We start from the raw sequence: 25,000 nt of genomic DNA, 5'->3' as shown, positions 1-25,000 counted from the left end.
CTTGAACCCGGGATCCCCGGATCTCAAGGCAAGCGCTCTAACCACTGGGCTGCACTGCCTAAACGATCGTTTCAGGGGATTGGGTTGTAGGCTTTCACAATTGCAGATCAAAGTTACTTCCCCCAAACTACGGTTCTCAGGGGTAACTTCAAAAAGTGCAAGAAAGTACTCAGGCGCGACGTTTTGAAAACCTTTTAAACATCATGAGATTCAATTGATAGTCGAAGTGGGACGGAGCGAGTCACCAAGTAAGCCGAGGCCTCACCTTGTAAAAACATAAGAAAACGTTTACTCAGATTAGCACAAAAAAATATGAAAGGATTGAATACGCGGCGGATAGGGGAAAAGGTTTCAATAAAACCCTGTGAAACTTGAATCAAATCAAGCTTTTCCAGCCAATCAGCACGAAGACAAAAACAAACGAACCAGTTACAACTGGCAAAAAAGAGCAGGGGCACCGAAAAAACGCGAGAGCGCGCGAGCTGCAATTTGTTTGTTATGAAAAATGAACAATCGTTTCTTTCTTCAGGAATTAAATTCTTTAGCAATTAAAAGCTTACCTCAACCAGAGTCAACAAAGTGTTCACCATGCTCATCTCGGTCACAGATACCACGTGACGTAGTTGCGATGGTTTATCCTGTGTTGGGGGTGCTCCCGAAACGGGTGGAACCGATGTTTTCGATGCTAGATACTCCAGTGTTGGGCCAATATAGCGATCACATAATTCTCTTAACACATCCACCTCACGTTCGGGACGTTTGGCGAGCCAACGGTCAACAAGAAGAGGCCAGTTGACATCAGCAGTGTTCATGCAGAGCATGCCCACTGAGGAAAGGACCGCTGGACTGAGATTTGCTAACGTTTCCAACTTCAAAAGAGGAAATAAAAATCAAAGGATGAGTACGAATCGAAGGCAGAATGTGATGCAACAAGTTGCTCTCACCTCCCATAGAATGAGCAAAGCATCAGGTATTTGGACTCTTTCGTTGTTTGCGAGCACAACAGTTCCTGTAACAAGAAAACAAGAAGTATAAAAGTTGCTGAGGTTGCAAAAGAATTTGGGTTGTGGCAGAAGCCAATAAGTTTCTCGTTGTAGTTTTTATGGGAGGAAACCTGAATAAAAAATAAAACGAAAAGATTATAGCGTAAAATACCCGCACACTTGAATCCAGCAGAGAGGTTTTGTGGACCAATTATTTCATCTCAAGAGATATTCTATCCACAATTTAATTCCATTATAGCAAACAGCAATTTAATGCCTAATCAATTCTACACAAAAAACACCTCTCGGTGCCGTTTTGGTTAAAGAGGACACAAACGGAATGCGCTGTTTTCAGGGCGGTTTTCACTTCGAAGGAAACGTAGATCGAGTATGACATACCTGTGTTCTGTACTATCGCTCCAAACAGTTCCATCTGCATTGGGTCAATCTAATTTGAATTAAAATTCAGTAAGTTGTCGGATTTGAGATTTCAGCTAGATACTATAAAACCCCCACTTATGAGGCCAATAAAAAAACAAATAGGGAACTTAATCACGCGCGTTTTTGAGACGCGGACGGCAACCGGAAGTGAGCTGTTTTCCCATCTAACTTGTCTTCACTCAACCACATTTATATTGCTAAGTACCTTTTCTCCATTAGGGATGATTCGTATTAAAATACGGGAAACAACACTGTACTGTCAAGCGAAATGTTCTCTTCCGGTTGACGTCCGCGTCTCAAAAACGCGCGTGCTTAAGTTTCCTAATGAAGCCCTGCACGCCCAGCAATTTTTCTAATAACTGTTTTAATTGCTACTTGCGAACAAAATTAAGACGTTATGTGGCAGCGACTTATCACAGTTTTAGTAACACTTCTTTTGAAAACTTGAGCCCACTATAAAATCGCTTTTCTTTGGAGTTTCAAAGAAATCTTTCGATCGGTTGACATCAGCATTTCTTCACTTTGAAAGCGAGCAAAATCTCGCGCCACATTCTTTGCAATTGTCTCTGCAATGAGAAATTAACGAAACCAATCATCACTTGTGCGCAGAGTCTTTCCACCGTTTCAACCGACTGCATTTGTGTTGTGATTGGCTTGTGTGATTTTCAGGTGTTCTTGTCATCGTAGTTGTAATGGTTTAGGTTTCACGGTACTCATGCAATGCGATAGATTACCGTGCCATCCAGGTGAAGCCATTTCATCAAAGGCTTTCCAGTAGTCTTCCTGTCAGAATCGTGAAGTCGTAACTGTGTAACCTGTCTTCGAAGCAACACGGTTAGCACTCCATCACGCCACTCGCTAAACAAACAATAACAGAATGTGCCTGATATCACTAAGATAGTCTAACAAATTTTTGCAATGGTTTTTTTAATCCCCGATCACTGAACTTAAACTTCAATCAACAGACAAGTGACTTCTGAATAAAGTTACTAACGACAGACGTTCACCCGGCCGAAGATTGTCCCTTCATCCGTAAAGAATTCCATGTTTAAGGTGGCTACACCAGTTTCAGCACTTGAAAGAAACGTTTTTACTAGAAGGATTGACACTACAACACTTAATCACTTAACAGGAATGTTATGGTACCATATCAAACACCAATTATTGCTGAAAAAGACTCGGTCTTTTTTGTGACGTAAAACGTTACCGTGGCAACGGGAAAGCCTTGCAAAAAACACCCCACATTTTGGCTTTAGCTGCTCATATCTCAAAAACAAACTCCGTGACCGCCATTTTTTATTTCAGAAATGTAATCAGCAGGCCAAGATGAAACTTTCTTCAAAGTTAAAAAAAATTCTGTGGAGCGGATTCAGAGCCACCGTAACTAATTGAAAATTTAAGGTAGCTCTGAATCCGCCCTACAGAATTTTTTTAAACTTTGCAGAGAGTTTCATCTTGGCCCGCTAATCTCTTTTGTGCAATAAAAAATTGGGGTCACCGAGTTCGTTTTTCAGATATAGGCAACTAAAGCCAACATATAGGCTGTTTTTGCAAGGTTTTTCTGTTGCCGTGGTTACTTGTTACGTCACAAAAAAGACTGCAACTTGTTCAACAATAATTGATGTTTTACATGGTACCAAAACATTGCTGTTACGTGATAAAGTGTTGTAGTGTCACTCCTTTTAATGACAAAATCTCTTGAAAGTGTTGAAACTTGTTTCATCTATAACAATTGAGTGCAATTAACGAGGTCCACATTGTTTGCAAAGAGTACGGAACGCCGTTCTCTATTATAGACTGTTAGTAGCCCTTCTAAGTCAATCGAACCGCCCAGTTTAGTCACGCAAACGACCCGAGAGGTGAGTGGGACTCGCTTGCGTGACTACAGCTGGCAGTTCGACTGACTTAGAAGGGACTGCCAGCACTCTATCCACAGTGTTACGATATGCCTTCCTCACGCTGAAGCTGTGGAGATCGAACTTTGTAAAGGAACCTGACTCTTACTTCTAAGTCTTCCTAAAGTAAAATTTAACTCTCAAATGCTTCAGTCAAATGTTATAGTACAAACCCTCCAACAGAGTCCATATATCCAAGGAGCTCCTCAGATTCTACAGCTTCTGTGCAAACAATGTCCGTCTTAACCAAGTGTCCCATCTCTCTATGAGCCGCAGCAAGAGTTTTGATACACTCGGTCTTGCCACATCCGCTTGGACCAGTCAGACAAACCTAAAAAGGTGAGATGCGTGGAGAATTGTAACGTTTTGTGATGATTAAAACTAGCTTTCGTTTTCAAATGAACAAACGTTAAAAGCAAGAAAAACCAAGTACTTGAACTCGTCAGTAGTTGAAAAAGAAACTCAAGAACCACTATCAATCACTATTTTTATAATCATTCTTATCATCCCAAAATTAACGAACACCCCGGCAACTTGACTTCTATCACTCGTACCAGTTTGTGTGCTTTAACAAGCTCTGCTAACTGAGCCACTCTAGCTTGAAAAGCAGCACCAGGTTGCAATCCAAGTTTGCAAGTTGCCACTTTGATAGCTGACTGTAAATCATCCAGTGCTGAAAGTAAATGCAAAATACATCACTCCGAATTGAGTCCTACCATCTATCAATGATGTGTCAGCGCCTATACAACAACAACAACAAAAGGAACCTGTGTCTGAAGGATCAGTTGTATAGCAGAGTACTATGAAAGCCGAAACACCGTGACCGCTTGATTGAGTAAAAGTTTTAAACTGTCTTGTTTAAATTTTCGAATTACAAAGGTAGCTCTGAATACGCGCCAGAGAACGTCTCTCTTTTTTTTTTTTTTTTTCATTCTTGCAAGGAATTCCAAGAAAACCTGCTAACAACTTTCCAGCGATATAAAACCAATTCAAAGAAAAACATGAGTGATACGAGTAAAATGAGTGCATCATGATAAACAATAATTAGTGTTTCATATGATACAATAACATTACTGTTGCGTGAAGCATATATAGTTGCAGAGTCAATCCTTCTAAATAGCACAGTTTCTTGAAAGTATCGAAACTGATTTGAGTCACCTTAAATACCGCAGTGTGCTGTATAAATACAGGTTATCTTCTTTTGAATAAACTATCTGTCAGTTAAGGACGGTGCCTACTAATTCAAAGGTATTTTTGCGCGGTTTACTGAATATGCGGGAAGAGCAGATCTTAACGAGTGTCATTGAAATCCAAAGAGAAAATTGGGGGTAACCACGTATTTTTTGAAGATAATTATTCAACAATATTTGTGAAAGGCTTTAAAATACAAAGCAGTGTATGGCGTTCTTTTCCAAACTGAAGCTTAATTATCTCTGAAAAATGCGTGGTCACCCCCAATTTTTTTTTTGGATACCAAGAGCACTTGCTAAGTTCTGCTTAAAGTTTTGAACCGCGCAAAAATATTCCTGTATTAATAAGCACCACCCATGGGAAATCCGAGTATCTCGAGATACGCAGACTGTATGTGCAATAACAATAGTAGGCACCGTCCTTAAATGTGAGACTACTACCCCCTTTTTGCTTAGGATCCATCGAGTTTGAAACTAAGGAGTGGGGACGAACGAATTCAAAAAGCCGACCTCATCCACCTCGTTTGCTCCAATGGATTTTGAACAGCGGTTTTTCTGAAACAACGCAAAACTAGCGCACCACGAGAGAAATGAAGGACTTCGAGCAGCCTACGATTTCCAGAAGATACACAACTGAAGAGGCAAACTTGAAGGTTTTCTTTAAATTCACCTTTCACTTTTTCTTCTCCAGCTTCACAAGAGTATTTTGAAAGAACAGGAATCTCTTCTAAATTGCTGACTTGATCATTCATCTGCATCCTGCTACCCTGAGTGTCAGCTCCGTAATTGTCAAATATCAGTGGAACCCGAACATTGGGGAACAAGTCTGCTAACAGTGTGGCAAACATCACAGCATCGCTACCGTCGAGTCCAGGAACGTAGGTGTCTCTCAAGGCCAGCACCACAGCGCACTCTTCCACTTTTAGTGCTTCTTGAACTTCTTGTGGGTCGGGGGGGTCATCTGTTTCCACAGGATGGGGAATATCTAAATGGATTCAAATGTACACATTTTAGGAATGTGTCTTCACAGGTTCGTATAAATGATATCTTCACGAAACGCAAAAGAGCACGGTCCATTGTTTAAAATTACAAACGAACAGTCCAGAAACAAACTAGTGTAAATAAGCGAACACACGACAGCACTTTTCCTTGACAGAAACCTCGTTTGTCCGACGACATCAGATAAGGATGAGTTAAAGAGCAAAGGGCACTTGGGAAGAAGCCATCAGATGGCCATTTGTGATGGGTCAACTAGTGGATTACTTCATTTCCTTCGAAAGCTTGCAACGAACGCATAGATCCTATTTTTTACTTTTGATCACTGCATGCTGTATTTGGGTTGGCATAAAGAACATATCAGCCGCCTAAAAACTTCAGATACCACACAGCTCTTTGCAACCTCTAATTCCATTGGACCGGTATAGGGTGCAGTTCTGTTGCGTTTAGGATTGGGCTCCTTTGTTTCCATTGTATGTCAAGTTTTTGTGTCTGTTTTCTAAACCAATCACAAGAGCCGCTCCAACAGCTGCGTCCTTGCCAAAAACCTATGCAGAGGTAAGTGAGTGGAAATCCAATCACTAAATACAGGAAGCTTGGTGATGTCCCACAAAAAGAGGAGAATCTGGTATCAGGTTAGTTTAATTACAGGTTCAGCGCAAGTAAATCAAATGTGCCTCCGTTAAATAGGCCACTTTGGAAAATATCATATTACTCTTTGTCTGTCCCCCCAAATTTTGCATAAGCATTGTTTCCAGGTTTCTCTTGGGACTTACAATGGTCCCAAGAGAAAACAAAAACAATGCTCATGCAAAATTTGGGGGGACAAACAAAGAGTATTATGGTATTTTCCGAAGTGGCCTATTAATACCCATTGCACGAAGCAACCTTTTAAGGTTTTCTCAAATGGTCCTTTGAAACTGCTGTCAGGTTTTCTGAGTAATTTCTTTTTTTTGTTTATCAAAACAAAATTTGTGAAACACTCCTTGCCTTCGTCTCTGAGTGCCTCAACAGGGGCATCCACATCAGCAGCAAAATCCATGCGGGACTCGGTTCTTTCACCATCCAAGCTTGGACGTTTAACGGACGCAGCATTATCAGTCACGTCTGAGCTCGTACACAAGTGCGATCCAGCATCCTCGATCATCCTTTTAAGACAATGAGCTCCCCATCCAGTGCATTTATGGAGACAAGAAGAGAGGCCCTCGGGAACAGTCTTTAAGGAACTCGGAAGAAACTTCTGACAAAAGCCCTTCAAGGTCACAATTCTGGATGCCAGAGATGATACCTGTGTAAAGCCTTGGCCTAAAAGCCACACCTGAAGAATGACCTGCAGATCAGGACCCACGAGGGCCACTGGACGAAACATTTCTAAGAGCTCCACAGGAAGAAAGGAAGCACTTGACTTGAAAGACGAAAAGAACCCCACGGAAAGATCAAATCCCATGTTTTGCTGCTCGGACAAATAATTTAGTGTACCGAAGCAAGCGCCATGAGGGGATAAAGCTATCTCGTCGTCTTGAAACACGATGCTGTTCTTATTTCCTCTGAGGCCATCCAAGACTACAGTTAAAAGCTGTGTTAGAACAGATAGTACAGCAGGCTGGATGGTTGAAATGTTGTTGAGACACACCCAAGCACCTGACAAAAGGAAGATAAAATGCACTGATATTAATATGTTAAAATGCCCCAAATCAATTGAGACGAGGAAATGGTTTACATGCATCTGCTATACATCGACTGGTCATTTTTCTTCTCTTTGTCACTTAATGAAAAAATTGAATTGAATTGCATCACTACACAGTCTCCCCTAGCAAAGGCAACAACAAAAATAAATTAAGAGTATCGTTGGTTTAACAGTCAATTACACGACGAATTTCAGGTCGGCCTTCTGTTTTTCTTTTTTTTTTTTTGTATTTATTAATTTTAATTTTTTTCAATAAAAAAACCGATTAAACGGATAAAGTTTTCGCACGAGGTGAAAATTCCAGAGTAATCGGAGTGAACCGCTCAGGAACTTGGGCATATGCATTGGCTGTGTGGATAACTGGAATGTGGGCGCCTGGAGCGTGATTGGTGCACGTAACGACGGCAGCCTCTGGGTTTTGTTGGCAAGGACAAAGTGGAACATTTCACGTTATAAATGTAAAACGGAAAACTACAAAAGCGATTTCAACGCAGACAAACGCTATCCGAAAAGCCATGGCTCGGACCATCCCCGCCATGTTGTTGGACGAAAACAAAAGATCTCTCATTAGCCTCTTTTGTTAGTCTTAGCGTAACTCCATCACCAGCTGAAGTACAAGAACTCAATAATCCCTAAAAATGGAAATTTTAAGCGAAAAGAAAGCCAAATTGCAAGGAAAGCAGTGCTCCTGTTTCCTGAATAGAATCATCCTCCAAACAACAAACTCTTCCGTTCAAACTTTATATTACACCAATTATTTCCTGGAGAGATCAGCTTGTTTATAACGAGTAGAACGATCAGAATCACGAGAGAAGGCGTCTAAAAACGCGAATTAACCATTTTTAATGTGTTCGGCGCCGTAGATTCTTCAACTCCCTATTGTCTAAACTAAAACTAAGTTCAATCAAACCAGACATAACTAATCGATGATCAATGATATCAATTGGTAATCAATGAGTAATCAATGAGTAATCAGTTGATTAGTCATTGATTATTGGCGATGATCAATGACTAATCGATGACCAAAAGTTTTGTGGCCTATCGATTAGTCATTCATTACTGATTGATCATCGGCGATAATCAATGACTAATCAGCTGATTACCTATCTATTACCTATTGATTACTCATTGATTTCATTCTTGTCATTGATGTCATCGATTAGTTATGTCTGGATAAAAACACCTTTCCTGTACGCCCGCTGAATTTACCTGAGCTTGCGAGGCCCCTGAATATGTCTGCCAGAGTGTATCGACTCATTGGTGTGGAGCAATTGAATGAATACAGGGGATTACCCAGTATCTTGGCCAGCTCACTCACTGTTTCTCTTTTACCAGAGCCCTAAGAATGATAATAATATGTGGAACACTCTATAACACAGTCCGGCAAAAAGTACTAGTTCAAACAACCGACAACCATTGAACTAAAAAACTGAGCAGGACTTTCCTGGACGATATACTACACGATTCTTTGAGTCTGCAGACTAAATTTGAAAAGATGACCCCTGAATTTTATGGTTTCCTTGCTTATCATGCTTTACAAACTGACAGCTTAAGTTGTGGCCATCCAAAGTAACTTTAACTGGCTCAGACCAGAGGTAATGTCTTATTAGAAGGATGAACTCAGCAATACTGTATAACAGAACGGCAATGTTATGGCATCAAATGAAACAGCAATAATTTCTTAATAAAATGCACTCCTTGGCGTGACGCAATAGGTCACCATGGAATCAAAAGAGCCGTCTAAAAAAAGCCCTTTGTTTTGTCTTTAACCACTTTATCTTAGAAACTTACTCGGTGACTGCCAATTTTTATTTCTGGAAAGTAATTTGCAGGCTTAGGTAAAACTCTCCGCAAAGTTCTCTAAAGCAGATTCAGAGCCACCTTAATATTTTCCAATCGTGAAGGCGGCGATGAATCTGCTCCACAGAAGTTTTCAGTTTTAACTTTGCGAAGAATTTGACCTGAACCGGTTAATCACTTTCCAGAAATAAACATTGAGGGTCACCAACTTCGTTTCTGAGATGTAAGCATTTTTAAGTCAAAATATAGGGTGTTTTTAGATGGCTCTTTTGTTGCCATGGCGAGCTAATACGTCACATCAAGGAGAGTGTCTTGTTAAGCATTCATTGGTGTTTCATATGGTACCATAACTTTGCCGTTACACGAAACATTTGGGTAGATTCAATCCTTCCAAATGGTACAGTTTGTTGAACCTGGGTTTTAGCCTCATTAATGCACTTCCGTTGTAAAACTTGTCTCTATTTAAAAAAATGAAACTCGGTTTTTTTGCCTTTACTCCAAAATATTTTGTTTGTAGACTTAAATATCGACTACACGACCACTTGTTTGCGTACATCTGAATAACAAGTGCTCTTATTCTTTGGTGTCTCATTCTACAAAGCTTCAAACTAATTCTCATACATGCACTGTCCCTAACTGGCAATGAACTATCAAGTTGCTCCATTAAAGATGAGCAAACACTTACTAACTCTCCATTGCAAACTCCAACCATTTTGTTTTTGACAGCCTGCGCAAGACCTACAAAGCACTTATCCGTTAGAGGACTGAGAACCAATCTGGACGTGCTGCCCTGGTACTCAAATCCATAATCAAACTGCATGTCCAGGATGTCAATTTTGCAGGCCTGCTGTTCTTCCTCCCAGCTACAGCGAGGGTGACATTGCCAATCAAAGCTGTCGGTTGGATTTTTCAGAGCCTGCCATTCTTCCTCACGGTGAATAAGCCTTTCCACCAAATTCCTCTTGTGTGATAACATAGCTATTATGTTACTGATCTTCTGGATTTGGCTCGGAAATAACATCATTTTATTATTAGCATTACCGTCTCCGTCAGGCTCGCTATTCTGTGGTTGCGGCTCGCCCTTTTGTTTCTGGGACATCCCTGAAATTGTGGAGGCAGCATCAATATCACCAACAGCGCCGGTCCCTGGTCTCTCTTGACTGACATTCGTGTTCCGGCTCAATCCTCTCGCAGCTGCTTCTACCTCCGTGTCGTTATCACTGTTGACTCCACTGTCGTAGCCATCATCAGCGTTTTGTGGTTTCCTTTCTTTGTCCGCACCCCTGAGCATCATTGCAGTGGCGTGTAATATGTTGGTGAGCTTGTCGTACACCTCTCTCAGTGCTTCTCTGTTTTCGCCATTGGCCACCTGAAAACATGGCTCAAAATGACCTTCATCGTCTCTTGACAATTACACAATGGATATTTCCGTCGTTATGAAATAAGCGCATCGTGAGGAATTACACGAGGAATATTCCCATCCGTACAAAACAAACACTATTTTAAAGAGCTTGCTGTCATGGTGGCTCAAACCAGTTTCAACACTTTAAAGAAACGTTCCTATTAGAAGGATTGACACTACAACACTTAAGCACTTAACAGCAATGTTATGGTACCATATCAAACACCACTTATTGCTGAAAAAGATTCGGTCATTTTTGTGACGTAAAAAGTTACTGTGGCAACAGGAAAGCCCTGCAAAAACACCCAAACACCCAATATTTTGGCTTTAGCTGCTCAAATCTCAAAAACGAACTCGGTGACCACCATTTTTTATTTCTGAAATATAATCTGCAACTCTATTGAGCGGATTCAGAGCCACCTTAAATAATTGAAAATTGAAGGTAGCTCTAAATCCGCTCCACAGAATTTTTTTAAAACTTTGCAGTGAGTTTCATCTTGGCCTGCTGATCACTTTTGTGCAATAAAAAATTGGGGTCACCGAGTTCGTTTTTCAGACAGATATGAGCAAGTAAAGCCAAACTATGGGGTGTTTTCGCAGGGCTTTCCTGTTGCCGTGGTAACTTGGTACGTCACAAAAATGACTGCATCTTAATAATTGATGTTTCACATGGTACCATAACATTGCTGTTACGTGATAAAGTGTCGTAGTGTCAATCCTTCTAATAACAAGGTCTCTTGAAAGTGTTGAAACTGGTCTGAGGCATCTTAACTGGGCAGAAATTATATATATAAATATATATCTTTTATTTAGTATCACCCAACTAGTGGACTAATGCAAATGCTGCATTTTGATTGGCTACACTACTAGAAGACAATTAGTAATAGTCATCGAGTAGCGAAAAGCGTTACGCTTTTTTTTGTTTTATTCCCAAATAAATATATTTCAAATTGCATTTGCTAACTTTATTATTGCCTTTTCTGTCCGACTAGTTGGGTGATACTAAACCAATTAGACCCTTCGCCCTTAAGGGCCACGGGTAGTAGCCCATTCGGCTTCGCCTCATGGGCTATTGACCAGTAGCCCTTGCGGGCTACGGGTCTAATTGTTAAATATACTTAGGCAAGCGCAAGAGCGGAGCTCCTTACTTATCATTTACTTATGTTTTTGTTTCCAGCTATGTTTAGAAAGAGTTTCTTTACCATACGTTTACCATACGAACAGTCCGGCCTACTCATTACTATAAATTAGAATTAGTATTTTCCCGTGACCTTTTCGCGGTTTTTCATCAACACTATTCAGCCTGTTTTCTTGAGTTCGTGCTTGCTCTTTCTTCTGCTACTCGACACTATAATTTCGTCTTTTTATTCGGGCTCTTTCTTGCTCTCTGCCTCGTTGTTTGTCACTGATATTTCGCCTGTTTTCTCGTTCTACCAATCGCTCTCTTTCACGTTGAACATCGCTTAATCGTCATTTGCTTACTGTTTTTTTCCCTCTCTCTTTCCCTAGTTTCCTCTTCCTTCGTCTTAAAAATTTTTGTTCGTTTTACTAAAACGAAGTGTCAAAAGCAGTACGCTGACCATTCAATTTTCTGCCCATGCAACTTTACGCCAAAAAAACGGGGGTTCCAGTAGAGCGACATTTCGAGTATGGGCTAACATGAAAAGTTGAACGCATGTACGAGCGGACCGTCGTACGATGACGTCATAACCAAAACCAGATTTTCTCGCATCGATGGGTTACCATATTTTCTTAACCATGGTGCTCCGCCTGCGCCTTTGGCACACGGAGCTCCGATATAAATACTATTTTAAAAAAGTACGATTTGGGTTTGATCCTTGCTGCTTGTTCGTAAAAACGTATTAAGCATACGAAGTCTTATGAAATCTTTACAATGTCAGATTAAATTAAGCATCATCCGTTGATTAAAATTAGAAGTGGGCCATAGCAGGTAATACACCTTATTCCAAAATGGCCGCCATTTAAATATTCTTTTGTTTTTATTCAAATAAGCCCTTGATGCCTCGTTCTTAAGCTTAAAATTCAAAAGAATATTTTATCTTGAACGAGGCAACAAGGGCCAATTTTTATCCGCATAAGTCAGCGGCCATTTTGGAATAAGGTGTATAGGCCTCTGGTACTGGAAAGAACTTTGCATGATTGATTTTTATTGGAATTACGCTATGTGATTGTGGCTCAAAAAAGTTACCGGAACATTTTCTACCAAAGAAAGACTAAATTAATTGCCATTTGGGCGCGTTTAGATCAAGTTACAAGGAAATACTTTGAATTCTTACTAGGTAATCGCAGCTTTTGTTTTTTTTACGACACTTATTTAATTGAACATTGTTCTATTCTATCTATACATCCTAACACACCTGTTTTATCGATTTTTCAATCTTTTTACACAGTTCAATTTGTGTAGCAAGTAAAACCACTTCAGAGCAGTTGTCCAATGTGAATGACTTTTCAACTCTTTTCATGCTGCCAGGAGTGTTAGGGGGATCCCCAGGAGTGACCCCACCCTCTCTATTTGGCGTTGGACTCCTATCAGGTTGAGCTGGGTAGAGCACCGATACCAGCTGATCCATAAGAGTTTGTTTCAAGCCACTGATTAGAGCATGAAGCCAGCTATCAGCAGAGCCTTCACAGAGTACAGGCTGAAAAAAAAAACGATACTGTATAATTACATGGCCTTTTTCTCTACGACCAGATGCAAATACGCTTTAAAAGAGCGCAAAGGAAAGAAACAAATAAAATAGTACATAAGATGATCAGAAATGCCAACGCCGCCTCCTGCATCACAAAGATGCGTCTATATTTTTCTTAACTTCATTGTACATTTTAACCTCTAATTTATCAAACTTCAGAGAAAGGACTTATTCTGAGGAAAAAGAAGGTACCTGTTTCAGTAAAAGTTGCTCCCCATGCGAGCTAACAACAGAGGTGATACTGAAGTACGTTTGCCCTTCATTGTCAATCTCATTGTAAATAAGACCTCCGAGGTTTTCCAATACTTTTGACAAATACGGATTCACAAGAGCGGGGTCATATCCTGAGATAAAGAATCAAAAGCAAGGCAAGTAAACGTTAGAAAGAAAAGTCAATTTTTTTCGATTAGTAAAATTAAAATTTCCATCGGGGCAGGTGCTACATCTCTTAGACAGTAAGCGCGCTACGAAACATTATTCCTGTTCTCGTAGTTGAACTGGAAGTAACACTGAATTGAGACCAACCTAAGGGAATCTTCTGCATAAGCGTCGATCGCATGCTCCTTACAGCCCCGTCTCGAATAAAGGTCTATTTAGCAGGCGGTGTTTTTCAGTATAGCTTTTAAAATTTATTTGTCAGCCCTACCTTCCAGAACGAGTTGGTAAACTGAATGTATTGAACATCTTACCAACCTTGCTCTTCTCTTCAATTTACGATACGAATGGCGAAAAAGGTTGGACATACATCACAGAACGACCCTTAACAAGTGGTAGTATTAAAGCTCAAAGGGGCATAGCATACCATTACACACAATGTGAAGTACGTCTTCCGTGGACAGGAAATAAAATCGCGGGAACTTTTGCCGCCTTCTTTCCAAGTGATTCAGCAGAGATTTCCAGCACTGTTGAAGGTTTATGTTCAATTTTTCCAGTTTAGCTTGGATATCTAAGGTAATAGAGATGACCGTGTTAGATTGGTAACGGCGGTCACAAGTTTCACTTGTAGCACGGTTAGCGAAGTAGTGACAGTACTCAGCTGCCACCAATTCCATCCGGGTTCGATTCCTGGTCTCATTATCTTATGTGGATCGATTTTGTTGGTTCTGTACACTTTTCCGAGGGGTTTTTCATCGGGTACGACAGTTTTCTCCAGCATTTGAATAGATGGACTTGTTTTTCTTGTCTCCCTGATGAGTAAAGCACCTCCACTCGGCTAGATGAGCCTATCGTCGGTTAGATGAGCTTAACGTCTTTTTTCAAAGCGAATTTAAAGCAAAATATGCAGGTGTGAGGGAATTCATATTTCTGTCCTGGACCTTGTATTTTATGGCCCTTTTCGGTGCAGTGAGGGAGTATTTCTGAACCTCTTGGAAACGTTTAATCGCAAAATATTAGTATCGAAGGAAAGCTGAATCCGCAAACAAAGCTGATCACAAGCTTTTAAACTCGCTTTAAGTATGTACTCACTTATCCTTGAACAGGCCTGTAGCACGTTGGGATTCTTCTCGGTGGCTTTCATTAAGACTCTGAAGTCACGATTCACAGCTGAAAACAGGTTTGTTTCATGAGGCATTGCAATGCGAAGGTCTAAACTGGAAAACACCTACAAAAACAAAATGGTAGTTATTTCCTTGATTCGTGGACCATGCAAAATGTTATATACCCATTTATGGCATACAACACACTGCATAACGGGCAGGTATTGGAATAGCCGCACGCATCTCCCCTTTAACTACTCTTCAGATCCACTCAAAAACATAAGTGAGGTGTTCTGTAGGGTTAAGAGCGCTGTTTCACCCTCTCGATCTCGCTGCCAATTATCAGAGTGATGAGTGTTAACTTTAGGTCATTTAAACAGACTACAAATGTACTGAGACTAAACTTACATCTTCCAACTCTATCCACTTGTCCTGCACCTCCAGCCACACACTCAACACTGCCTCGATGGTCTGCAGTCTTTTCTGCCATTTCACGATGTCGTCTGCAAACGAGCCAGCGGCACTGCCGGTGAGCATGCTTTGAAGAGAAACCTTTAAAGAAAATACCTCGGGTTAGGACTAAGAAAAATGCAGTTGGTAGTTGTAGTTATCATTACCTAAACTAGGACAATGAATACTAGCACAAAGTTCCAGTTTGACCATGCAACAGGGGCACCCAACGTCAATTTTCGGAAAATATCTGTTCGGAAGACGATTTGAGATCTACAATTTTCGGAACATTTGTTGTAACATTTCTTGCTTGCCTGCCTCTCCTAGGCTTTTCGAACATCAAAAAAATGGTATAATTGCCCATTTTTAACGGATTTTTACCCTAAAAAGGTCACCTAGAATTTGCGGGAGCTTTTTTTCGGCTGAAATTTTCGAAAAGGTAAGTTTTGATCCCTATAATTTTCGAATCACAAGACTTTCAGCTAGGAAATCCGAACAGATGAAAAATTTTAGGGGATAAAAACATGCCTACATCTACCGTTTATATACTAAAATACGTTTAACAATGCTATGTTTAAGTGGTTTTGAACTATATTCTCGTTGGGTGCCCCTGAAGCAATGAAACAGGGTACCAGTCAGTCAAGCAGTCAGGCTTTGAAACGTAAGAAATGAAGACGCTAAACTTGAGTTGCCTTTGCCGAGCACAAATTAAGGCAAGCGTGCTTTTTGTTATAGCGGAGCACTGATATGGAATAGTTTGCCCATCAGCTTGCGAAAATCAGACTCCCTAGAATACTTTAAAAGGGAAATTGACCAACTATATAGTAGGTGCCGGTCGGGCTCCCACACGGCAATCTTGTAAAACAGTGTACATTGTAGTTGTAATGAAACTTTTTGTTGTAATATATACTGAAGATTTTACCGTGTATAAATAAATAAAGTAAGTAAGTAAATAAGTAAGTTTCATTGTGCTCGCAAGTTGAAGGGCACATTTAAATCATTGCAGCGTTCAAGAGGAAAGAGACAGCGGGCTTCTAGGATTTGATTGCTATGGCCATCTAATAATACTTAAAGAACAGGACATTTTCCAGGGTCACGTAGCAGATCTCATATGGTAATATGTGAATGGTGACCCAAGCCGGAAGCAAAAGACTATACAACAGAAACAATGACTTGGGCTCAAAAATAGAAGCTGTTACACTACCAAATAACAACCAGCTAACGTGAGCCAGCTGCTGCGGACAAAGATCGCCCGCAGAGGTAAGCTTAACCCAAAGAATGATAACGTCACGGTTAACCAAACCTTATCGAAGCGAAAACAATAACAGATTATTACCTGATGATCCTCAAGTTCCTCAAATATCGGTTCACATTTGACCAGGAGACAGATTGGCCCAGTATCCTGTCAATGAAAGGTTTTTTAAAAGAGTTGGATTTAATTCACATCGAGGAGATTTACGTGACAGACCATTTGGTAAATCCTGAAAGTCAGGCTACAACTCAATGATATTCAGTTATTCTCCTATCTTTCGTTGTGGAAAAAATGAAATTTACATTCCTGATATTAACCGTTCATACTGTTTCATACAAAAACTATCGCCTCGTAGATTCACAGCTACTTTGACAATGTTATGACGAAATTCATGTCAGGACAGGACAGACGCATGAAGAACTGACATCAATTTGTTAAATGAACATCAGTAAAGCAATCGCCTCCATAATTAGGCTTGAGTGACTTACTACATTTGAACCAGAATTTGAAAATACCTGTTTCTAGTTATAAGGCAAAACAAGGCTTGATCTGACCAGCTTAAAAAGCAGTAAGGTCTAAACAATACCTGTGTTAAATTCATAAGAGAATGTGAAAAAGTCGCAGATCCCGCTGTGGAGGTTTTTCTCTGTTTGTGGCCTCCACCCATCCCTTCCTTGACACTAAAAGCGCCTCCGCTACCGTGACTAGTGTTTGAGACTCGGCTGGACATACCGCGGGGACCAGCTTGCGCATTCATCTCCGAATCATTGCCAAACTCACTACCAGGGGTCTAAAGTAAGAAAAGATATATGATTAAAGGCCGTTGAGAGATTAGAGGGAGTACTTTGAACGCGTTCAGCAAGTTGTGAATCATTATACCTGTTCGGAACCTTAACTACAATCTGATCTAGGCCATAACTGGGCAGAATGCAAACAAAAGAGGGATAGCATCTCGGAGGAAACAATTTGGAACAAAATCAAACACAATTCGAAGACACCCAAGACGGCGACATTTCGCAAAACTGGTCGAAATTTACGTGAAGCAGGCACTGGTTTACAAAGGAAGCTGTCAGGGAGTTTTGTCGCCAAAAAAATTCCTTGAAACGAGTAAATGATTTTTTTTCCAAGAAGAGTCCTCCATGTCAAATTTTTAGCCACATCTTCGAGAAATAGTACAATAATTCGAAAAACACTGGACTGAGTTTTTAAAAATGCAATTCATTAGCTTCCATTCTTGTCATCCGAAAAAAAAGAATTCAGTGAAAAGCATAAGTACAGTAACATAGTCTCTTTGGGTTTCACTAACTTAAGGCATCTTTCAGAACTCTACAGACAATCAGCATGTCAGAGCCCCTGCCTGATAAGCGTGAAAACTCCGTTTAAGATTATTGATGCGCTTTAGGATCTTACAACTGCCCCCAAATCCTTATGAAGTAGCAACAAACTTTAATTGAAAAGTCACAATTTCGGCCTTTGCCAACAGTCTAGCAACTACAGTAAGGATGGAATACCGGTCGCTTTATGCTATAAATAAAAACATTCTCACATCTTGGGTAGCTGCAGTGGCAGATGAGGGGCCCTTCATTCTGACATGAGCCTTCAGCTCAAAGATCTTACTCAGCCAGACTTCTTCATAAGTTTTCAGCGAGCTCTCAATAGCAACATCTTTTGCAGCCCTCTGGATAATGGCCCGCACCTCTTCAGCATGATCTGCAAGATGGGTACGCAACACCAATGTAAGTCCCCTTCCCCTTACATAAAGCCCCGGAATTTGCACCCGGCTTAGGTGGCGGCGTGGCCCAGCAATTAGGAGCGTTTACCATTTGTTAACAAAAACCAAAAATTCCGGTTGGGAATTGAAATGGCACAGATCATTCCACCGGAAAGTTTCCGAAAAAAAGATGGAATTCCTCAGACGTATTCCTCTTTTTCCGTTCCAACCGAAATGACTGGAAAATTCCTGTACCATTTGCAAACTTCTACTTGACCCGGTTCACCTCGGCCCCTTTTCCCGCCTTTCGACACTGCAGCCGCCCCCGCCCCCGCCATTTTGATTTGTTATTGTTTTCTTCCAGCCGCGAGAGACTCGGGCCTGGCGAAACGCCAGACCGGGAAAATCCTGTACCATTACGAGCGTTCCATTCCAACCGGACTTTCCGTGCAACTGGTAAACGCCCTACGTCACAGGGTCTGCACGGGGACGCTCCGCTTCGGTCACTAAGTGGATTTGTCTTCGGTGACCATGAATTCGACACAACAACGCCGTGTTGGGTTTATTACCGTTGTTAACATTATTTTAATTACTTCGTAGGCTGCACGGCACTACAAGAAGAAATTTTAAAGAAAAACTGTGTATAAATAAAATTTACATACTTTCACCTAACTTTCAAGTCAGTGCCGCAAAACAAAAAGAAAGTCACCTTCGCAACACATACACACAATCAAATGAGACAAGTCACTAAAACGCTTAGCTCAAAATATGACGAGAGCTTTTTACGCCAATCACTCATCGTGGTCAAGCAAAAACAAACTTATAGCCAACTGACGTTTGAAACTTCATGGAAACCAAGTTTAAGCATGTAATAGGGTTAGGTTGAGCTCTGATAGTCCAGACTTACTGTGCAGTCCAAGATCCAATAACTGGCCCAAGGTCATTCTAGTCAGTCCTTCGTTGCTTATTTGCACAGCTCCTCCAGTTAATCGTAACAGCTGCTTCCAGTGGCGTGGTCGCATAGCAGAACGGCTCAAGTCATCAATGATTGGTAGACAGGCCTGCAACGAAAAGGAACTCAAAACGCATTCAAACTAAACTTAATAAAGTAAACTCGCCGAACTTAGTGTAGTTCTGAGAAGGAATGTTGTAGATGACAACCTATGCGAAAAACAGCCTATCGAACAGTCTTACCATTATTCTGGCTTATACGAAACCATATTGAGTGTACTTGTTAGGAAGCTTCCGCCTTCATTCGTTAGAGAGTGAAGCAAAGTTGAAAACTTGCGCCGAAAACGCTTGAAACTACTCCGGAACTGGAATGCGCAGAGCATTCGGTTCTCTTGTTCTTTTGGAAGCTATTTCATTCCAAGAGATATGTTTATTTTGCTCCTGGTAGCAGAATGAATTAACTGAATGAAGACAAGCTATTCAGAAGACATCTCTTATGTTTTGGTGCGAAAATCGGAAGCGGCCACCGACCGGCTGCAAAGTCTGCAAAGTCGTACCCAGACTCTTCCGAGCTTATTTGGCTTTAGCTTCAACGTGCAACTCAGCCGACTCCTCTCTTATCACTTACCTGAATGTTAAGTATAGCGTGTTGCATTCCAACAAACACATCCCATTCATTTGACTCAACAGGAAGAGCATTCACCACATCCATCTGTGCCTCTGTTGCCTTCTTCATCAGCTTAGTATTTATACGCTGCCACCGACCTCGTTTCCATTCTGTGTGTTGTTCTTGAACCGCACGCCACGTGTTCCAAACTTCACGCAAGCACTCAAGGTCCGAGCGTAGCCTGTCAAAAAGGGAGGCACTATAACTGTCTTTCTCAGATATCAAAGAGGCTTCGCCAAGATATTGTCCCAGTTATTACTACCAGTCATTTTCATTATCATAGTCATAGTTTTCTGTCCCCGCGTTTTAGGTATAATAAATGACTAAACGAAGTTGCTATGTGGAAATAAAGAAACTTGAAACATAAGTTTGAGGAATAGAATTATGTGGATTGTTCTGCACTGAAGAAGGAATGAAATAAAGAAAATATTTTTTGTGTGTATGTGTGGTTGACAATTTTTTAAAGTTATATACAATATACATACAACTTTAAAAATGCCCGTTCCTTTTGCATTATTTACTCTTTTTGACATGTCCTTTTCTTCTGTCTCCTTGCCTTGTTATCAAAATTGACAAAAATTTAGGTCAAACTTCTGTAGTTTTCAGCCTTCAAAAAGCCGATTCCCGAATTTTGGCGGAGGGCGAAATGGGACAAACGAAACAACTAAACGAGTGGTGAAGACGAGGAAAGCAATGCTGGACTGCAAGCTCCTTCATGCACGTGGAACTCGTTTTACACTACTTTGAGCATGCATCAGTTGTGCTCATTCAAAAGTATGAATTCCGCTTTAGAGTTTTTTTTCCCAGACTGAAAGGCAGAGTGAGGCAAAGATGGTCTGTTGCCTGAAGCTACAACGGAGTCAGACTCCAAAGGAATATTATTACATTATTGCCAGTACTCACCGAGGAAGAACTGAGAAGTTAACCACAGCTTTCTCAAACAGTTCTTGAAGCTCAATGAGGTCCTATTAAAAATGATAAGACACCGTATTCGTGTAACAGTTTCATAATTTCAAGAGCAGCTTCAGCTAAAATCTTCTTTGTCTTACCTGAGCTTCACTCTCCATGGTCTCAAGCCGTCTCGTAAACGTGTCCATTATTGTAAAAGCCGTATAAATTGCACACTTCCGACTGAAGGCCTCCGAGTCAGCAAATTCTCGGGACAGAGATTCACAGCGATCACCAAAAGCTTTCAGCTCCTATTGAACAAATTAACTCAGTATTAAGATGCTTCCCATTTGACAAAACTGACCGGCCAGACCGGCCATTTGGAAGGACTAAATGTATAACGCCTCAATTCAAATTAAAACACTTCGAGGGTGATATAACTCCTCTAGAAGAATGCGAGGAATCATCATGCAAATGATCCTTCAAATTGTTGAATTTTCTGCAAAATCACGGGGTCTGGCCATCCACTTCTGACAAAAGGAAAGCCCCTTAGTCTTAGTTTGGAAAACATCACTGTTTTGTTGGGCACCAAGCTTTGCAGAGAATCGTAGCCTTAAATCAGAGGGCTACCAAGCATGTGGCAGCCTTGATAAGCACCAAAGAGAGGAATAACTTCACTTACCAAATACAACTTGATAATAAAGAGATTAAGTATCGCGTTTACGCGAAACGACAAACAGGAAACTGTAGGCTGCTGCTTAAAATCATAATCAACATCATCACGAAACTTTAAATTAACGTGTCTGGTACCACTAGCTCGCTATCTCAGAAGGGTGCCTATTAATTGGGACACCTAAAACTAATGAAAAGCATGAAGATTCTCTTATTCTGACTTCAACCTTGTCTTGTTACTCTGAGAAGTTGCTCGAAATCTGGAGCTAACAGGCAAGAAACGATCTGATATCAAACATTTTTGGCAAAAAGCAAATTCAGTTTCAGTCCAACGTTTGCTGTAAACGCGTTGCCAAATCTCTCTAATATTTTAGCAATAGAGGACGTTTTCCGTGTTTCCATAGCCTCATCTAAACACGAGGGGGAGTTGGGAGAATTCTCGACAGTTACGCAAACCCGAGACGCAGTCGAGGGTTTGCATAACTGTCGAGAATTCTCCCAATTCCCCCTCGTGTTTAGATGAGGCTACGGAAACACGGAAAAAAGTCCTCTATTGCTTTTATAAAATATTTCTTAAAGATACTTCGACAAATGAAGGAAAATGCTGGTTTTTTTAACTTCTTGATTGAAAAAGATTTTATTGATACACGCTCATATTTCCTACCAGCCACACAAAACGCGCACCTGACAACACATAACCAATCAAAATTCATCTGATGTCACAGCCGTGTTTCCGCGCTCTCATCTAAACACAGTTATTGACTAATGAGAGTGCGCGTACTATTTTAATTATTTTATAAAGTTTTCTTTAGTGGCTTGTTTAGCTCTTCTCAATAAAATTTGCCAAGAATCGGCGAATAAAATAAGTCACCTCTGTAACACTGGAAGCCTCTGCTTGGATTCTTGGTCCAAGTCGTTGCTTAGCCTGATTCACTTTCATCTTCAAATTGTTCCACCTGTTAATTAACAACACTCAAACAAAACCGACAAGCAACCCCAAGCACTATAACAGTAATAAGCACCATAAGTGTGACTCGCTCATGAAGACGCAGAGGTTATCCCACTGAAAGGGTAACAAAAGTTGTGTCATTTGAGAAGGACTTGAATGCATTCTCGTCCTCAGAGTCCGCTTTTCTTTTGGTCAGCACCAATATCACGGACTCTCGCAACAGCCAAAAATGCGCGCAGTCGCGGTAGTGGTATAATGTTGTAACCGTTGACGACCGTTATCCACCTTATTCCAAAATGACCTGCATTTAAATAGTCTTTTGTTTTTATTCAAACAAGCCCTTGATGCCTCGTTCTTAAGCTTAAAATTCAAAAGAATATTTTATCTTGAACGAGGCAACAAGGGACAATTTGTATCCATAAATCAGCGGCCATTTTGGAATAAGGTGTATTGTGTCAAATTTCTGAGAATGCGCAGAAGAGAGGAAGCCCGCGATTCGAGGATTTCCTGCTTTGGCTGTGGCCAGAGTCCGTGTTCTTGGTCCTGACCAAACAAAAGAGGACTCTGGGGAGGCGAATGGACTTCAACGACGACGATAAAATGGGCCAGACAAGAAACTACCTGGCCAAGCACAGTATTAAATGTATTGAAGGAGATGGAGTCTGTCACGAGACAAGACCAGGGCGCAGGCAAAGATATAGAGTAAAGAACACACTGTAGCTCTTACGTGCCCTTGTGTTATAGGATCATGGTGTGTGAGTTGAATGAAGACGGCAAAGAATCTACCTTTGAGGGGCGGCAGCATAGAACTTCTGTGTCATCTCTGGTAACTTTTGATCGTATTTTTCCAGTAGAGCAATGGTCCGTTTCATAGCCACAAACTTGCTGTCCATTTCTGCTTGCTGAGTACTAACCTACAAATAATCCCGTAAATAGCATTTTATTTTTCTGGCACTGGCCAAAGTTTCATATGACGGTGTTCAGAGGTATCGATACGTACGTACGTATACGATATATGCTTACATAACATAAACGAAGTCACAAAGAAGAAGTGTGCAGTTGTTGTCCGTTTCTTATATATCAACGACAAGATTAAAATAAAGGATATAGGGTTTGCATATAACTTATTTCAAGGCATGGATGGCCCTAATGATTGACAAATCGACTGTACATCTCGATCTATTGAGAAGTTCTCTTTTTCATAAAAAGGATATACCATTCAAAACCTCAGAGATCGAGTGTGTTCAGTTTGTGCGGAAGGCATCGTTCCGTCTTTATGGAAATTGCAACCTTTTGAGATCATGCACAACAGAAAAACTATGTAGTAAAATTAAAGGCTACCTCGTTAAAAACTCTCATTAGTCTCATAAATGAAGTGATGTCTTGTTCTTCACCAGTGATAGCCTCTATTCCTGGCTCGATACGTTTCAAGAACGAGTCAAGGTCATTCAAAGTTGAAGACACCTGAAATAGCAAAATACCAACGATGAAAAACTGAAGTACTTGTTGAAATGAACCAATCGGGATTAAATGCATGTACTCGCATACTCGCTGGCAGTGTCATACACAGGAAAACATGTGCACAAGTCTCAAAGGTAAAGGCCCACCCTCAACTGACAGGATTTTCGACCGTTTGTTTTTGTACTGAAAAGTTCGCATTGCTTATCGTAGCGATCGGATTGGATGAATTTCAGTTTTGCGGGATTTTCAAATATGAAAATTGTTCCATGGCACGCGATATCTGTAAGGTGAACGTGGGCCTTTAATTAAGCCTGATTCCCGTTGGCTAAGAAAGTAAATAGCACGAGAGCTTTGAGCGAGTCTCTGAGTACTTTGATACTAAAAGCACGGTCTGACCTTGTTGAGCTGCATCGTTGCTGTATTTGCAACGACGACTAGCGAGACAGTTGGACATTTATTTGAAGTGCACGTTAGCTTAACAAGCCAGACTGTTATGCACTCAAAATGCAAAATTGTTCCTGGGTATTTTATTGATGTATGGTTATAAGGGATGAAAGAGTCCCATCGGAAAGCGAAAGGTGAAGCAGGGTGTTGTCTTTAAACACAACTCACCCCAGAGAGGGAACTGCGGATGACTCACTCACAACCCTCGATATGGACTCGAGTGAACTGAGGGGACGAGGGATAAGTTTTCTTTATAAACCAAATTACCGAATTCTCAATATTCATATGAGTGATGCAAAGGGTTTTTGCAAGGCTAAAACATTCAAAGACGACCTACAACATAAAAAAATAAGCACAATGTACCTGGTCTGAGAGATACTTTGTATAGACAAACATCCATTTGCTGGCATATGTACCAAGCACTTGTTTAATGGGTCTCATGTTGACTCTCATCCAGCCAACATCACACCAGTCTTGAAGATTGTAAATCTCATCTCTTGCCGTCTAGCATGAAAAAGAGACGATGGTAGGTATAAATCTATGAATTCTCTTTTTTCTCAAATCCCATAATACGTCTTGTTTAACCCACCCCACCCCCAAAAAATGTGTTTGTCACAATCACACAATCATTGTTCTCAATTTCCCTTGATGTCTCAAGAGAAATCGAAAACAATGCCTATGAAATTTTTTGAGGGTACACAAGGTGTATTATGGGATTTGAGAAAGTAGAAAATGAAATTTTAAGACATTGTTCACAGGACTGCTGTGTATTACAACGTACTGTTCTCGGTCGTACAACTGGCCGGAGGTCTTTAGTTTGAAGCCCCTTGAAATAAATCAATAAATCGTTTTCTATAGCTTTTTCAGCCTTTTATGAGCCCCGTTAGTGATTTTTGCATGGAAAAGGCATGACTGACTTCGATCTGTTGGCCGTTTTTTGATTAACGCTCGTCGAAAGTGGTGTTCGACAAA

The 25,000-nt window shown here is 40.7% G+C and overlaps 1 protein-coding gene across 1 annotated transcript in view; it reads right to left on the bottom strand.

Annotated features, from left to right (window-relative positions):
- Nucleotides 1-25,000, bottom strand: part of LOC137983099 (uncharacterized) — a 94,632-nt gene that overhangs the window by 41,901 nt on the left and 27,731 nt on the right. The window contains exons 23-48 of the mRNA XM_068830281.1: nt 24,392-24,532; nt 23,465-23,587; nt 22,910-23,037; nt 22,046-22,130; nt 20,664-20,813; nt 20,518-20,579; nt 19,576-19,795; nt 18,904-19,057; nt 17,832-17,995; nt 16,872-17,075; nt 16,370-16,435; nt 14,992-15,135; nt 14,573-14,708; nt 13,908-14,051; nt 13,298-13,449; nt 12,773-13,054; nt 9,678-10,361; nt 8,402-8,531; nt 6,496-7,146; nt 5,180-5,494; nt 3,874-3,992; nt 3,493-3,650; nt 2,159-2,282; nt 1,383-1,431; nt 945-1,009; nt 561-869 (exon numbers count right to left, since the gene is read on the bottom strand). Of these exons, the coding sequence (XP_068686382.1) occupies nt 561-869; nt 945-1,009; nt 1,383-1,431; nt 2,159-2,282; nt 3,493-3,650; nt 3,874-3,992; nt 5,180-5,494; nt 6,496-7,146; nt 8,402-8,531; nt 9,678-10,361; nt 12,773-13,054; nt 13,298-13,449; nt 13,908-14,051; nt 14,573-14,708; nt 14,992-15,135; nt 16,370-16,435; nt 16,872-17,075; nt 17,832-17,995; nt 18,904-19,057; nt 19,576-19,795; nt 20,518-20,579; nt 20,664-20,813; nt 22,046-22,130; nt 22,910-23,037; nt 23,465-23,587; nt 24,392-24,532 (4,959 nt within the window). The remainder of the gene's footprint in view (nt 1-560; nt 870-944; nt 1,010-1,382; nt 1,432-2,158; nt 2,283-3,492; nt 3,651-3,873; nt 3,993-5,179; nt 5,495-6,495; nt 7,147-8,401; nt 8,532-9,677; nt 10,362-12,772; nt 13,055-13,297; nt 13,450-13,907; nt 14,052-14,572; nt 14,709-14,991; nt 15,136-16,369; nt 16,436-16,871; nt 17,076-17,831; nt 17,996-18,903; nt 19,058-19,575; nt 19,796-20,517; nt 20,580-20,663; nt 20,814-22,045; nt 22,131-22,909; nt 23,038-23,464; nt 23,588-24,391; nt 24,533-25,000) is intronic.

Source organism: Montipora foliosa, chromosome 13 (genome assembly GCF_036669935.1).
Source record: "Montipora foliosa isolate CH-2021 chromosome 13, ASM3666993v2, whole genome shotgun sequence".
NCBI lineage: Eukaryota > Metazoa > Cnidaria > Anthozoa > Scleractinia > Acroporidae > Montipora > Montipora foliosa.
The sequence above is the reverse complement of the archived record's forward strand: the minus strand, read 5'-3'. Positions and strand labels throughout refer to the sequence as shown.